Below are 16,204 nucleotides of genomic sequence, written 5' to 3' on the forward strand. Positions count from 1 at the left end.
TCTCAAATGGGGTCCATGAATGAAATTTTTCTTTAAAAATCATTCCCACCAACGGCCACCCTGTTTCCTTTATTCGAGAGCTGAAAATGTCTGCAAGGACAATTTACTTTAACATTTGACTTTACCTACACCCATTTGTTTATCTTGGCTATACAGTGAGAGGGAAATGTTCACCGATACTCACAAAGCAGCCACACTTTCCCTCTGGCAACCTGCAGCCACGGCTGCCTACAAGTTTTACGGCATAACCCAAGTTGGAGTTCCTCCTTTGCAGCCGAGGGATCATCCCTCACCTCAGGTTAAGTCCCGATGAAGAACCTGAAGAGCAACATGTCAAAACCTATCACTTGCATGTTCCTCCGGGTGGCTGAGTCACGGCCTCACTGGCAAGGTCTTCTTTACCAAGTCCAGGTCTTCCTTAGGGCCCTGGTTCTGTGATCCAGGGGGTGAGCAAGGGTAATATTATCAATAAGATGGGCGTGGCCTTATGACAGAAGCAGAAAAGCCTGACCTACCCAAAGTTTCTGTGTTTCTACATAACCGTTTGGTAGCACTCAGCTGGATGTCCAAGATGCAGCACACACAAGGGCTGGAAGGAGCCACTCCTGTCACTGCTACCATTTAACCAATAACACCACTGACGGCCAGGGAGGCTGCAAAGTTCCTGGGTTACGATGCTAGGTCTAAAACACCTCTCTGTCTCCCAGCCCAATGCACTTGCCTGTTTATCTTACGTCTTTGTTTCCCTTTGTCATTTCCCTTTTTTATTTCATTACATACCTAGATATGCATAACTGCAGTTCAGTTTAATAGATTGTGCCAAATGGAATGGTATGCGATCTGAAGTGCATATTCGTGTGTGACTAAGCATACGCGCACACCCCCAAAAGCTCATTTTTAGTGTTTTTATAATACCCCACAAGCAAAAAGCATTCTTAGCTAAACATAAGAATGAGTGGAAATGCTTTGAGACCAAGGAACAATTATACGAGAGAAGGGTCTCAAAAGATGTGTTGCACTGCTGGGTAAGTTTGCTCTATGAGCAGAGTCAAGGTTGCAAACTGCAAACATCTCTGCTTTTCTTGCCTCGAGCTGGCTATCACATTCTGTCTGTGCCATCTGGGTGCACCAGAAGCGTACGGTGATTTTGCAATAAACACGTGGTAACTGTAATGTCACCAAGAAGCAGAATGACAGTGCAAAAATAAAGAAAAAATGAGGTCAGGTTTTTAAAAAAAAAATTTTTTTTTTCAACATTTTTAATTTATTTTTGGGACAGAGAGAGACAGAGCATGAACGGGGGAGGGGCAGAGAGAGAGGGAGACACAGAATTGGAAACAGGCTCCAGGCTCCGAGCCATCAGCCCAGAGCCTGACGCGGGGCTCGAACTCACGGACCGCGAGATCGTGACCTGGCTGAAGTCGGACGCTTAACCGACTGCGCCACCCAGGCGCCCCAGAGGTCAGGTTTTAAAACAAAATGTATCCTTACCCTTTGAAGTTGAGAAATTCACATAAATTATTGAATCTGATATTACTGATTGAACATGACAAGTGAAATAAAGAAATGAGGTCACTTCCTGAGGAGTTCAGCACGTACATGTAACACGCACATGTACACAGACAGCCGTGGTTACCCTCAGAGATCCCCCTGCTGACTGGAAGCTCCATCATTGGCAGGGACCTTACGAATGACCGCCTACGAGAGCAGTGTGCTGTCGGTACTTTGCTCTTATTCGCCATTCTGTCCCCAGAATGTATTGCTGCACATGTGTCCCCAGGTTTTTCTTTCTTTCTTTCTTTCTTTCTTTCTTTCTTTCTTTCTTTCTTTCTTTCTTTTTTTTTTTTTTTTTTTTTGCACCAGGTTCAGATTGCCTACGTGATACAACCTGCAATCTCGCAAACATGGGACCAATACCCTAGAACACTTGGCTGCCTGCATGTTAGGTTTCATTCAATACCATGCTAGGACTTCGGTAAATCATTGCCTGATGACCAGATTCCAAGAGGAAATGTACAATTGGAATTATTTTAAAAATCACATCATCTAGGGGTGCCTGGGTGGCTCAGTCGGTTAAGCGTCTGACTTCGGCTCAGGTCATGATCACACGGTCCGTGAGCTGGAGCCCCGAGTTGGGCTTGTGCTGACAGCTGAGAGCCTGGAACCTGCTTGGATTCTGTGTCTCCCTCTCTCTCTGCGCCTCCCCCACTCACACTCTGTCTCTCTCAAAAATAAACATTAAAAATTTTTTTAAAAAATCATGTCATCTATTATTCCTTTTAGTTTGTCTATAAAGACACACCTACGGCTGATAAAGTTCTTGACATGGCCCTGCTTTTTTGGCCAAATGATTAATCTAATATATATGTATATATTAGATTTCTAATATGAAAATACCTCCATTTACTAAATTTATATCTTATTGGACAACTAAGGATTCCTAGATTATACTGAAAATCTGAATGCATCCAAGTATCTGACAAAGATATGGAAGTAAAATTGGATTAGGGGTCAGGTATCTAAAACTATCTGTGTAGGGGCTCAGTAGATAAGGCATTGAGTTACAACTGTTTTTTGTTACTACATATTTGCTGCCTTATCCCCTTCAATGGCCATAGAAATGTTATCCTAGTTCCTCTTCCTCATCCTCTTTAAAATACAAGTGAGGAATGTTGACTTGAATTATCCAGGTAACTCTCCAGATCTGAAATATAGTTAGGATTAGCAAACACACCCCAAGGCTTTAAGAGTGAATGGCTGAAATTGTGGAAAAAGCCTAAATGTCCATCAACTGATGAATGGATAAAGAAATTGTGGTTTATATACACAATGGAGTACTACGTGGCAATGAGAAAGAATGAAATATGGCCTTTTGTAGCAACGTGGATGGAACTGGAGAGTGTGATGCTAAGTGAAATAAGCCATACAGAGAAAGACAGATACCATATGTTTTCACTCTTATGTGGATCCTGAGAAACGTAACAGAAACCCATGGGGGAGGGGAAGGAAAAAAAAGAAAAAAAAAGAGGTTAGAGTGGGAGAGAGCCAAAGCATAAGAGACTCTGAAAAACTGAGAACAAACTGAGGGCTGATGGGGGGTGGGAGGGAGGGGAGGGTAGGTGATGGGCATTGAAGAGGGCATCTTTTGGGGTGAGCACTGGGTGTTGTATGGAAACTAATTTGACAATAAATTTCATATAATAAAAAAATAAAAAATAAATAAAATGTGCCTCAAAAAACAAAAAAGAGTGAATGGCTGAATATATAGCATGGATAGCAAAGTATAGAGACACTCCAAAAAAAGTAAAAATAATGCCTGGTACAGAAGGTCAGCTGCATTCTTTCACTAAAAACCTGCAAAACCTATACTATAAGGAACTTAATTTTTTTTTTAATGTTTATTTATTTTTGAGAGAGAGACAGAGCATGAGTGGGTGAGGGACAGAGAGAGAGGGAGCACAGAATCTGAAGTGGGCTCCAGGTTCCAAGCTATCAGCACAGAAGCCAACACGGGGCTCAAACTTGCGAACTGAACCGGGAGATGGTGACCTGAGCAGAAGTCTGATGCTTAACCGAATGAGCCACCCAAGTGCCCCTAATATAAAACTAAATATTAATGGTGTAATTGTATTTTCCTCCCAAGAAGTGAGAGAAGGAAAGAAGGAAGAAGGGAAGAAAGACAGGCAGGGAGGATAAGAAGGAGGGAGGGAAGGAGGGAGGGAAAAAGGGAGGGAAGGAGGGAGAAAGGTAGGAAGGTAGGAAGGAAGGAAGGAAGGAAGGAAGGAAGGAAGGAAGGAAGGAAATATGGAAGTGACTAAACTTTTGCCCAGAGGAAAGAGGTGTAATGATTATCAACTTAATAATGCTTGCATCAAATACAAAGTTTCTCTTTCTACCATAAAAACATGCAAAGTAGAATCTTTCATTGTCTTCACTTATCAAAAGAGATAGTTTATTACCTTCAAAATCCACATCTCCAACCAGTTTTGTCTTTCCTGTCACTGGGTCGTGGACATAGTTGATACCCACATCAATTACAGCAGCACCTTCTTTAACCATATCAGATGTGATCAACTTAGGAATACCTGAAAGCAAAACACAGTTGTAAAACACTCTGGAAAATATTTAAACTTTGTCCTTGAGCATACCAAAGGTTTATACAGCTAATGTTTTGTTGTCATGGCTTTAAAAAAATATACAACATACACTGTTTCTAGGAAGAGACCAATGGCACTTGATCATTTCCGATGAAGCAGAAGAATAAAGGCAGCACATGGGGGCTTCTGTGCTTAAAATCCTACCTGGATTTACCCTTTCACCTCAGAGATTGCTATCAGATTTCTCCAGATGGATATCCACTAGAGTCGCATCCTTGTATATTTCACATACTATAAATAGCATAGGGACATCATGGCTATGAAACAGGCTCCTGTTGAGGTTGGGTGGAATGAAAACTACTTGGAAATTGGAGGTAGAGACAAAGAAGGGTGAGGTGGGGTGGGGGTGGGTTGGATAAAAAGAAAAAAATGAAGTGAAAATAATTTAAATGCTCAGGGTGGTGGTAAACTTTAAAGTGCCACACACATAGTGGTATCTTATCAACTCCAAACATGAAGTGTTATTTTGAGCTTTCTTCTTATTTTGTCTTTGCTTCTTTGATTCATTATGTCTGTATATGACTTGGAAAGGTATAAGATATACTAAACTCTACTATTTCTCCATTGCAGTGGGAAAGATCGCTCTACAGAGATCTTACATCACCATGCATTTTCTATAATTATTTTCAAACTTTATTTCAAGTACAACGGTATCAGCTAACAATGGTTAATGTTCCAGTTATTTTTGTTAATAATTAAAAACCATTCCTAAGCTTAGCGACTTAAAATATTTTATCATTACATTTCGTGGTTCTGTGGGATGACTGAGCTCAGCTGGATGGATCTTCACTGGAGTCTTTCACATAGTTGGACTCAGACAGTGGCTGAGGCTGGAGTCACCTCAAAGTGTGACTAGGCTGGTTGTCCCAGATGGCTCACTCACATGGCTATCGTTGTTGCTCATAGTTGGCGGAGCTCAGTTGGGGCTGTCAACTGGGGCATACGGGCATGGACTCTCCTGTGGCTTGGGCTTCCCACAGCCTAGCGTCTGGCTTCCAAGAGTGAGTGCTCCAAGAGACAGGAAGCAGAAGTTGCCGGTCACTGAAGCCTAGAACCTGGGAGCTGGCACAATATCATTTCTGTCATATTCTATCAGTCAAGCAGTGACAGAATCTAGTTAGATTTAAGAGGACAGACAGAAACTCCATTTCTCAGTGGGAGGAAAATCAAAGATTTTGTGGCCATCTTTAGTCTATCACAATGCTTCTGGTGGACACTGTGTCTAGCAGGTGATTTACTCATTTTCACATTCTACATCCTTTGCATGAAAAGGACTCAATGTTGTGTTGTCAGGGGCTTTCTTCTACCTAAATTATCCACTTATGCATTCCAGATGGCATATGATTTTTAGTACAATTAAGATTTTAATGGCCATAAAGAAACAGTGCTAAAATAGATGTAGCTACCTGATACATTCCTTAGTCACATAATAATATAACCAATGAGGCATCAATGTTTGAAATATGTTTTTTTCTCATGCTTTCCTACCCTAGCCCATAGAACTTCTTTTTATCAGTTCTAGCATAGATATTGAGTATTGTTCTAAAGATAGTAATAAAATCCCATTTTTTTCTTGGAATCCAATAGAAAAAGAAAACCTAGCCTTTTGGCTCCCTGAGCAGTGCCATGGCAATCTGAAGAACAAGCACCTTAAGAAAGGCAGCATAAAGGGAGCCAAGAAGAAAGTGATTGACCCATTTTGTAAGAAAGATGGGTATGATGTGAAAGCACCAGCTGTGTTCAATATGAAAAATATTGGAAAAACACTAGTTACAAGAACTCAAAGAACCAAAATAGGATCTGATGGCCTCAATGGTCATGTTTTTGAAGTGAGCCTTGCTGGTCTGCAGAATGATGTAACTGGATTTAGAAAATTCAATCTAATTACTGAGGATTTTAGGGCCCAAACTGCCTGACTAATTTCCATAGCATGGATCTTACCCGTGACAAAATGTATTCCATGGTAAAAAAAAAAAAAAAAAAAAAAAAGGCAGACCATGATTGAAGCCCATGTTGATGTCAAGATTACTGATGGTTATTTGCTTCATCTACTTTGTGTTGGTTTTATTAAAAACTGCGGCAATCAGATTCGGAAGACGCCTTATGCTCAGCACCAACAGGTCCACCCAATTCAGAAAAAGATGACGGAGATCATGACCCGAGAGATGCAGACAAATGACTTGAAAGAAATGGCCAATAAGCTGATTGCAGATAGCATCAGAAAAGACATAGCATCAGAAAAGCCTTATCAGTCTATTTACCCACTCCATGATATCTTTGTCAGAAAAGTCAAAGTGCTGAAGAAGCTCAAGTTTGAATTGGGAAAGCTCATGGAGCTTCATGGGGAAGGTAGTAGTTCTGGCAAAGCTAGTGAGGACGAGACCAGTGCTATATTGAACGAGCTGATGGATATGAGTCTTAAACAGTCCAAGAATCTGTTCAAAATTCAGACATTTAATGGTGACAAAAAGTCTTATGTGTGATGTTTAATTATCGATCATTCTTTTTAAATAATCTAAGCTTGGTGAATCCGATGTTCCGATGTGAACTTCCCTGAGTTGTTGTTTGGAGTTTATCCATTGCTCTTAGTTACTAAAGAGCTCTGAAAGGGTAGTGATCTATTTTAAGCTGTAGTGATCCGGATGCAAGTTTTATAGATGGTTAATAAAATCTTTTCTTTTCTTAGAAAAGCCGTAAGTTGATTATAGATAGCTGCAGAAAATATTTTTAAGATGAAAATGTTGATGAAATAGTTACTAAAATCCAGCTTTTGAGAAAGATCCAGATTTCTCTCTCGGTTGTAATAGTTCATTACATTTGCTCTGAGAATATCAGACTGGCAATAACAAATGCACAATTTTCAAAATAGATGTAAATGCGAGCTTGATTTTAATTGTTAGGAAAATTAAAAAATAGAAAAACCTTAAATATGTGTTTATTTTTTTCTGATGATGACATCACATATGTCCACTGTAGAAAATCTAGAAAAAATCTAAAAGTTTAAGATAAAAATAAAAATCACTATAATCATGCCATTCAAAGATAATAAGTATATTTTTATTGTATTTCTTTCTAGGATTTCAAAATACTTATATATAATATATATAATGTATATATATAATATAATATCATATAAAATATGATACCTATAACTTTGCTTATATTGTGACTATAAATCCTACCATTTTGCCATTAAAGTTAAATTATGAACATTTTTCCATTTTATCAATTATTTGAAATTTAAAACCTACATGAAATAATTTATCACATGGATTATCATAATAAGTTATGCAGTCCTGAACTCTAATATTTTGCTATCATAATTAAATGTGGTGATGACCACTTATGTTCAGAAAACTACAGATCGTTTCTTAGTTGCAGCATCAAATTTGACAAAGTGTTTCACTGAACCCTTATTTACACGATGGAAAACTGTGGGTTGGATGAAAGCTCCAATTGGTACAATCCTGGATAGTTAAATAACATATTCCAAAACTATTGGTCAATGCATCTGTAGGAAGGTCTGCAGAGGTCTTCCATGAAAAGTATTTGTCAGTACCATTTTCCAAATTTTTAATAAAGAACTTGGAAGAACACACTGGCACTGTTATGGTTATTTTATCTTCGTTTTCCTCCAGGTCTATTTTCTGCCTTTCTCTGCTCTCATCTATGCCAGCGGCAGGGCTAATCCTTAAAGAGGTCTTGTGTGCTACCTATATCTCCTGGAACCTTGTGACAGCCTTGAGGACAAGCTCAAGCTAGCCTACTGGAGGATATAAATCCTGTGGAGGGAAGCTGAGTCATTTCAGCTGAGGCCATCCTACACGAGTCAGACTCTAGCTAACCACCAGCTGAAGGCAGATGCTTGAGCAAGCCCAGTCAAGATCAGAAGAAACAAGCCATGGTCACTGTAACTGACCAGCTGAACCCAAATTCATGGGAAATAAAAAAAAAAAAGTGATTCTTTAAGGTGATTGAGTTAGTTTTGTTTTTGTTTTTCTTAACACAGCAATAGCTGCATAGCCCTATATTTGTAAATGAACAAAATTGGATAGAATAGCTAATAGGTATCACACTTTGGAATGATGGACTATACAAGTTGCAAGAAAAATTTAAAAGGGGATAAATGTATAATTCTGACCAGGTGTTTTACTTGACTAAAAGCTCATTAAAACTATTAAGGCTACTCTAAGACAAACAGTGTCCAGATATAAGGATATAATGTTTTCCTCTATATTTTTAGCAGACTCTCTGGAGTCATTGGTTACATCCAGGGGCTGGTCTAGAGAAGGATAATTAGAATGTATCTAGAACTCATGCCATATGGAGCAAGTGCTGTCGAACTAGTTGGTTTAATTGCTTACTACCAGTCTGCAACAGGGTAAAAAAGCTTCTGCACAATGTAAAACAACTATATCACTAAACACATTGTTTAATTCAGGTAGCTTTATTTATTCATAGCAATGTTTTTTCAGTGAAGTATGTTGATTTATGTTCTGGTGCAGCGCCTTATCTTGTTGTGGACCTAAGATTCCCAGAGGTAAGAAAGAGTCATGGACTAATACTGGTCCACACACTGAATACCTCTGAAATGGAATGGTTGAATAAACTCAGGTTGCCTATCTAAGGAAAAACAAAACAAACAAAAACAACTGAAAACGAAAGCAGAACCCAATAATCGTGGTCGTGTTGTCAATATGTTAAAGAAAGAGTAGATTTACTCTACATGTTTGCAGAAAGAAAAATGAAAGAATGAGGGAACAAAGGAAATAGCTTTCAGCTCATTATAGAGAATATTTTAAGAATAAGAAAACACTGCACAAAAAGAAACTGTATACTGCCCTTATTCCTCACTAGAAATATTTACTATAGGGTAAAGGAATAATTAATTAATTAATTGTCTTCCATTTCTATGATTTAAACATTGTCTTTTTGTGTCATCAAATTAAATGTTCTTTTCTTTCTTCTCTCAACTAATTCATTTCTGATCCTTGCAGACTTCTAAAATTTTTTTTTAATGTTTATTTATTTTTGAGAGAGAGAGAGAGAGAGAGTGTGCGGTGGAGGGGCAGAGAGGGAGACAAAGAACTCGAAGCATGCTCCAGACTCAGTGCTTCAGCCCAGAGGCCCATGCCAGGCTCGAATGAACTCACGAACTGCAAAATCATGACCTGAGTCAAAGCTAGCCACTTAACCGACTGAGCCGCCCAAGCACCCCTGATCCTTGCACTCTTCTGACCCTATCATAGAAATAATACAGACTTTACTTAATGCTGGAATTATAACAAATGGACATTCAAAATCTGTTTTAGATATCTTAAATACTCTAAGTCATCCATCTACATTGTTGTCTTGTAGAGGAAAATGATTGGAAGTATAAAGTTGTTCATTAATTACATTTTTAAAGGCACTGAAAAGAAATTTCTTAGACATGATATATTTAGTTCTCCAAGTATACAAATGCAATATATTTACATTCTTACTGTTTGATAACAGTGAAATAGAATTAAAATCCATTTAAATATTTAGTAAATATTTAAATATCAATAGGTTTTTAATGCCATTAGTATGTGGAGTCAGATCGTTCTTTTTTTTTTTTTTACATTTTGTTAAATTTGCAAATGAACAGTGATTTCAAGTAACTATTTCCTATGAGATTTATTTATTTACTTATTTCTTACATTTTGCCAAGATAATTCCATGGAAACCTATCCTTAAATCTTATATAATTTGAAGGCTCAAGCGTTATATATGAGAACCGAAACCACCCACACCCACATAGCTTACTGTATACATTAATATGACTTTACTATTCCACTGTTTTCATCAACATGACTTTATTATTCTAGAAAACCCTTGCTCAGAAAGGTAGAAGCTACAGATAATTTCACTGTCTCTGGAAGTTACTAAAAAACTCATTTAAATTATCATCAAGTTGTTTGACTTTTCTGTGGGTAGTCTCAAATGGCTGTTTGTCCTCCAAGACTCTTGAAACCCCTTGCTTCAAAACCCTCTCCCTGTTGTACCCACCAATCCCTGTTATGCTCCTTACCCAATCCTGAGCAAGTCTCTGCATTAAAAAACTTGCTTTAAAACAAATTTTCAACCTCTAAGCATCTCAGCTTTGCTTCTATGCCACAAGACACTACTCAGATAGATAGGCTCTTGGGGTGGGGGTGGGGGTGGGAATCGCTGATTTGAGGAATTTGATGATTTCTGTGGCATAAATACTCCTCTATGGCATAAATATCCCTGCCACGACTGACTTCAAGATAGCAAGTGACATCACTGAACACAGAGTTAGAAAGAGATGCTCAGAATCAACCTTCACAGGTTGGCTGATGGTAGAGAGCTCTGGTGCACACAGCTCCTAAAAGACTGCCAAGACAGTGTTTTCCCATGCTTCTGTAATCATAAGCTCAGATTTGTCTTATCAATGGGCTGTTTGGGTGTTCAGGGAGAGCCAGTATTCAACAACATTGCGGATCCATGAAGATTTCCTCTGTTACCACTCTTAACATTCAAGACCTCAACTCAGAAACCACAGGTGCCTCTGTGGCCCCTTGAGTCTCTTGCTACGATAGGAAACTGTTAGTCTCTCTAACTAGAATGATAAGGTAAGTCTAGTAATAAGTCTGGAATTTGGTTTATTTTATTAAAGCTCCCCAAATGCTGAATTTATTTCATTTTTTTTTTATGAATAAGGAACCCTTTTTAGGAATCCTTTGATTACCCAATCAGTTAAAAATCTTTTATCCTTAGTGGAAATTGGTCTCATTACTTTCAACACAATTTGTCTATATCTCTGTTATTTTTTGTTGTATGTCTATATGGGAGAGGTTCACAGGAGACGTGTGAGTAACCTGGACAAATCCATTCTTCAAACTGACCCTGAGGACTGAAAAATTCAAAATATGTCTTTTGAACTTTGGAAAATCCTATGGAAAAACTTTGCCTCAGGTCACTAAGCACAATTTTATGGGAACTTTCCTCAGTTTTGTTTCATCTGTGAAATCTCCTGAAACCTTTCTCTCTGGGGAGAATGGCCTATTGGTCAGGTTTGCAGCAGGAGATGGGCCAGCCATTAGACTTGGGGGGCTGAGGCATGAGGTATATAAGTCGTACTTTCAACTGGCCAGTCCCAGACTCTCCCAGATTTGCCTCAGTCTAAACCCACACCATCTTCCCCATTTGATGTACACTCCTGCTTCTTACACGTGTTTACACCATATCCCAAATTCTTTAAAACAGAAATTTTTTAACGTTTATTTATTATTGAGAAATAGAGAGAGACAGAGCATTAGCATGGGAGGGGCAGAGAGAAGGGGAGACACAGAACCTGAAGCAGGCTCCAGGCTCTGAGCTGTCAGCACAGAGCCCGACAGGGGGCTCGAACTCACAAACCATGAGATCATGACCTGAGCTGAAGTCAGACACTTAACCGACAGAGCCACCCAGGCACCCCAACCATATCCCAAATTCTTATACTTACCTTTCTAGATGGCATCATTTCACCAAGGATAATTTAGAATCATAATAGCCATTCTGAAGAACTTTTGAGGTGAATAAAAGTGTTCATTGGAGAGGTGTCTTAGAACATATAGGGAATACAATTCCACACATCCAGTGGTCTGCATTTTTTAATGTTTTGAGGAAGTATCCAAAGGTATTCAGATTCCAAAACTGTTCCCTTAAAAGATGTCTTCACCATGACAAACAAAATGGAAAAACCTAAAAATGGTCTCTCTTCTAGATTCCTTCAAATCTCAGCACAACCCTAATAGCCTTCATCCTATTATTCCTCTTTCCTCAGCTATTTCCCCCATTTTCTTCTGACTTATTCCTTTCACTCCTGGCTGGCCAGAAACCCCCAAAATGCAGTTGCCTTGCAAAGTTAAATCCCCCTCAGAACAGGGAAAACTGCTTTGTTTTAAGATCTTGTCTTATTCTGAGCTGAAAGTCAATGTTAAAGATTTTCCAAAACCTAGTCAGCTAACATTTGCAGAGGATTTAATAATAGTTTTAGGAACAAATAATTCAGTACTCCCAAATATATATCAAACAGTACATATATTCATATGCAAAAGAAGTGGAGGGGCGCCTGGGTGGCTCAGTCGGTTAAGCATCTGACTTCAGCTCAAGTCACGATCTCGTGGTCCATGAGTTCGAGCCCCGCGTCGGGCTCTCTGCTGACAGCTCAGAGCCTGGAGCCTGTTTCAGATTCTGTATCTCCCTCTCTCTCTGACCCTCCCCCGTTCATGCTCTGTCTCTCTCTGTCTCAAAAATAAATAAATGTTAAAAAAAATTAAAACAAAAAGAAGTGGATAGAAAGGTAGAATTCAAAACTCTAAATCACATAAGAAATCAAAGGAAATTAGATAAATTGTATATATTTGATAAGGTCTTCTGGAAACTATCCCTAAAATTATTCCTGTGAACATAGACTGGATTCTCACCCAGTCTTATAAGTAAAGAAAGGATTGGGGCGCCTGGGTGGCTCAGACGGTTAAGCTTCCGACTTCGGCTCAGGTCATGATCTTGCGGTATGTGAGTTCGAGCCCCGCGTCGGGCTCTGGGCTGACTGCTCAGAGCCTGTTTCAGATTCTGTGTCTCCCTCTCTCTCTGACCCTCCCCTGTTCATGCTCTGTCTCTCTCTGTCTCAAAAATAAATAAATGTTAAAAAAAATAAAAAAAAAAAAAAAAAAAAAAAGAAAGGATCTGTCCATTGGGGAACTCAGAGACAAGCTCTTTGTCTTTAGACAGAATTCAGAAGTAACTCCTGATGCAGATGTAGGGAGCTCTCTGTTAACTTTTTGTGAATAACCTTAAGCTTGAAATAGGAGATTTAAACACAGGAAAAACCACAGTGGGAAACAGCTTTAATGCCAGACTTCCAGCACCTTTCTGAACATTTTGGAAGGGCTGAAGAACAAAACCAGAATAAGACTTGGAATAAATTTATAGCCTTACAAGGAAAACAATCAGACACTTCCAATCATTAAACACAAAGAGGGAGTCACTTGGTAAAGACATCTGTAGAGACGATAAACAGAAAAAAAAAAAAATTGACAAAAAAAGAAAAAAGAAGAGAAGAGAAAAAGAAATCTTAAAGAAAGGAAACAACGTACTTGGTTATTTGAGGAAGAGGAGGAGGAGGAATCAAATTCCCAATCTCCCATTTTCCCTCAAATTCGCAAGGAGAAAGTTCTCACGATTGTTAAGGGACAATCTTTTGCTTGATCTGAGCACTACTTTACTAGCCTGAACTCTGCCATTTTTATTCAACGTCTCCCTTGGAGTAAATGAATTACTCAGGTGGTGAGTGTCTAATAATCCTCAGACATTCGGCACGTCCTGGCCCAGAGCAGGGGTACAATCTTTCCTCTGTGACAGCACACCTGCTAACTTGATAAGGAGGGATGCAGTCTGAATATGGACTTTCTGGCAGATTAATGACATTTTGATGGTCTCTTTCTTAAAACCCCTGAAAACACCCTATTCATAATGCGGCCACAGTTCACTTGAATATTGACTTAGATTTACTGGTACCTGTGTGTCTAACTCAAACCCAACTGAAGATCTCAAGGAGGTGCCACAGTTTTTGTGGATGACACTTCTATGACATTGGCACGATTAATGAGGCTGAGCCCACCAAGGTTCACACTGACCTCTTTAAATCTCTATCTAAATTTACATAATGCTCTTTAAAAATTTTTTTTAACATTTACTCATTTTTGAGAGAGAGAGAGAAAGAAAGAGAGAGAGAGAGAGAGAGAGAGAGAGAGAGAGAGAGAGAGAATGAGCGGGGGAGGGGCAGAGAGAAAGTGGGAGACAGAATCTGAAGCAGGCTCCAGGCTCTTAGTTGTCAGCACAGAGCCCAACACTGGGCTCAATCAAACCCACAAGCCAGGAGATCATGACTTGAGCTGAAGTCAGACCCTTAACCAACTGAGCCACCCAGGCACTCCACATAATACTCTCTTAAAGCACAAGCTAAAGTAATAAAGTAAGTGAATAAACAATTAACTAATAGAGAATGGACTGATTTTTAAACTATTCATCCTCCTAGTTAAAAATCCCAATGGGTGAGGATATAGATTCATTCAGGATTTTAGAGTCATAAGTAGAATATTCATTCCCTGGTCCCTGTAGTAGCAAACTCAAATTCTATTTTGTCTTTGTGCCTCCTCAGGCAATATATTTTAGTTTTACATCTGTATTGTGTTTTCTTGAGAGTCCCTTTAGATCACAATAATTAATACTTATTCGTCTTCTTCTGAAATTATCAACACTATACCTATCTGGGCCATTATGCCCAGGGTTTACTAAGGCACCTCACTTTTCATTAAGTTCTCAACCAGGGCCTAAAGAATTCAAAAATTCCCTGGAATTCTGCTCTTTTATTCAGATGAAGATTCAGGGCAGTACATATATGTCAGAAGATATGAGTCAGAAGTTGAATTTGAAGTTTCTAACAGTTCAAAGTACTTTTACATTACGCTGGTCCATCAGTGCATGTATTCCTGAAGTCCATACGACAAAAGAAACATTGTAAGTACAATAAACCAGCTATTGGAATTTACAGAAGAAGTCCATACGACAAAAGAAACATTGTAAGTACAATAAACCAGCTATTGGAATTTACAGAAGCATTTGCTGTCGTGACCTCCCACCTTGATACTTAGTAGTTTTCAAAACTCATATGGGCCGGTCTGAGTTCCTGAGGAAACATTTCAATTCTCTATTTTTGGGTATTCAGTAAAAAATGAAATTTAATTGTTATATACTTAAAATGTCATCATTAAAAAGTTCTAGCTTTCAAATATAATTACACACCAAAGCCCAAGGCAGGTTTGGAAGCCTGCCAATTAATCCCAAGCCAATCAATCCATCTATGAATAGATTTCTGACAGAAAACAAGACCTATTATTAATACAAATTTTCAGAAATAACTGGGATAATTATTTTAGGGGGAAGTATTCCCATCAGAAAATTTAGTGAGAGGATTTCTGATTTATCTAAGATTTCTCAGTTGTGGGTAGAAAATCTCCTTGACTGATAAGTAGACTAACCCATGGGTTATCTACACAGGATCATGATATTTCAAAAGTTAGGGCTTTCTTATTAGGTGACCACAAATCTGTTATTGTGTATTCCTTATATGACAGACATGAAACAAATCACCAGTGTTATCTTACCAAACTATAATGACTAAACATAACATCTTACAAACAATGCCAATACCTAAAGCACACACAGAGCATACCAGTATACTCTAGGAGCTAAGTTCACCCTGATAGGAAAGCGTAAACATTACCCTTTGCGCAAGTCTGAGGCTATATCCTTATTAATTAGAACCCCAGCTGGGTATTTTTGGATGCCTATTTGACAATCTCAGAATCGAGTTCGCATGAGTTAAAAAAAAAAAAAAAAATCCTTTCCTTAGGAATCCTATCATGGTCATCTTCAAGTCTTTATAAAATGGCTCAGTCAAGGCACCCTGATAAAAGGAAGCACCATATTTACACATCCATTTAATTAGTAGAGTTCAAAGGGCTGTGCAAACATTATCTAATTAAACTTCACAACAATTCAGTGAAGCAAGAGAAGGTTTACCCATTATCCTCATTCACAGAAGAGAGATTTTGAGGTGCTGAGAGGCCAAATGATTTCTTAGTTTCACAATGATGAGTCAGAGGTGAGGCTGGGAACAAAACCAGAACTCTTTTTCAGATATAAAAGTAACACCATGGAAATGCTTATTCAGGTGGATTACTCCTTCAGCTGGAAGCTGTCCTACTACATGAATAACAAGAGTAATTGCAGTGGAATTTGTATGGATGTATATGTTTCTTTGTAGATTAGAAAAACTTTCTTCAGCATTATTTGCTTTGGAGACAGTCCTATGATGGCTAAATGCATCCTTACTAAATAGAACCTATAATACTAGTAAGAGGACTTCAGTATCTTCCCCCCAGAAGTCCCCCTGTTATTTCTAGGAATCCTCAAGAAGTATTTATAAACTAGTGACTCAGTGGCAATGACCA

General features: G+C 38.6%; 1 protein-coding gene and 1 pseudogene across 2 annotated transcripts in view; one reads left to right on the plus strand and one right to left on the minus strand.

Moving 5' to 3' along the window:
* The window catches only part of MTHFD2L (methylenetetrahydrofolate dehydrogenase (NADP+ dependent) 2 like), a 148,022-nt gene that overhangs the window by 26,017 nt on the left and 105,801 nt on the right, over positions 1-16,204 (minus strand). For both annotated transcript variants that reach the window (XM_058722284.1, XM_058722283.1), the window contains one exon: positions 3,960-4,085. In XM_058722284.1, the coding sequence (XP_058578267.1) occupies positions 3,960-4,085 (126 nt within the window). The remainder of the gene's footprint in view (positions 1-3,959; positions 4,086-16,204) is intronic.
* LOC131506270 (small ribosomal subunit protein eS1-like) lies at positions 4,411-6,615 on the plus strand (annotated as a pseudogene).

This window comes from Neofelis nebulosa, chromosome 3 (assembly GCF_028018385.1).
Source record: "Neofelis nebulosa isolate mNeoNeb1 chromosome 3, mNeoNeb1.pri, whole genome shotgun sequence".
NCBI classification, from domain to species: Eukaryota; Metazoa; Chordata; class Mammalia; order Carnivora; family Felidae; genus Neofelis; species Neofelis nebulosa.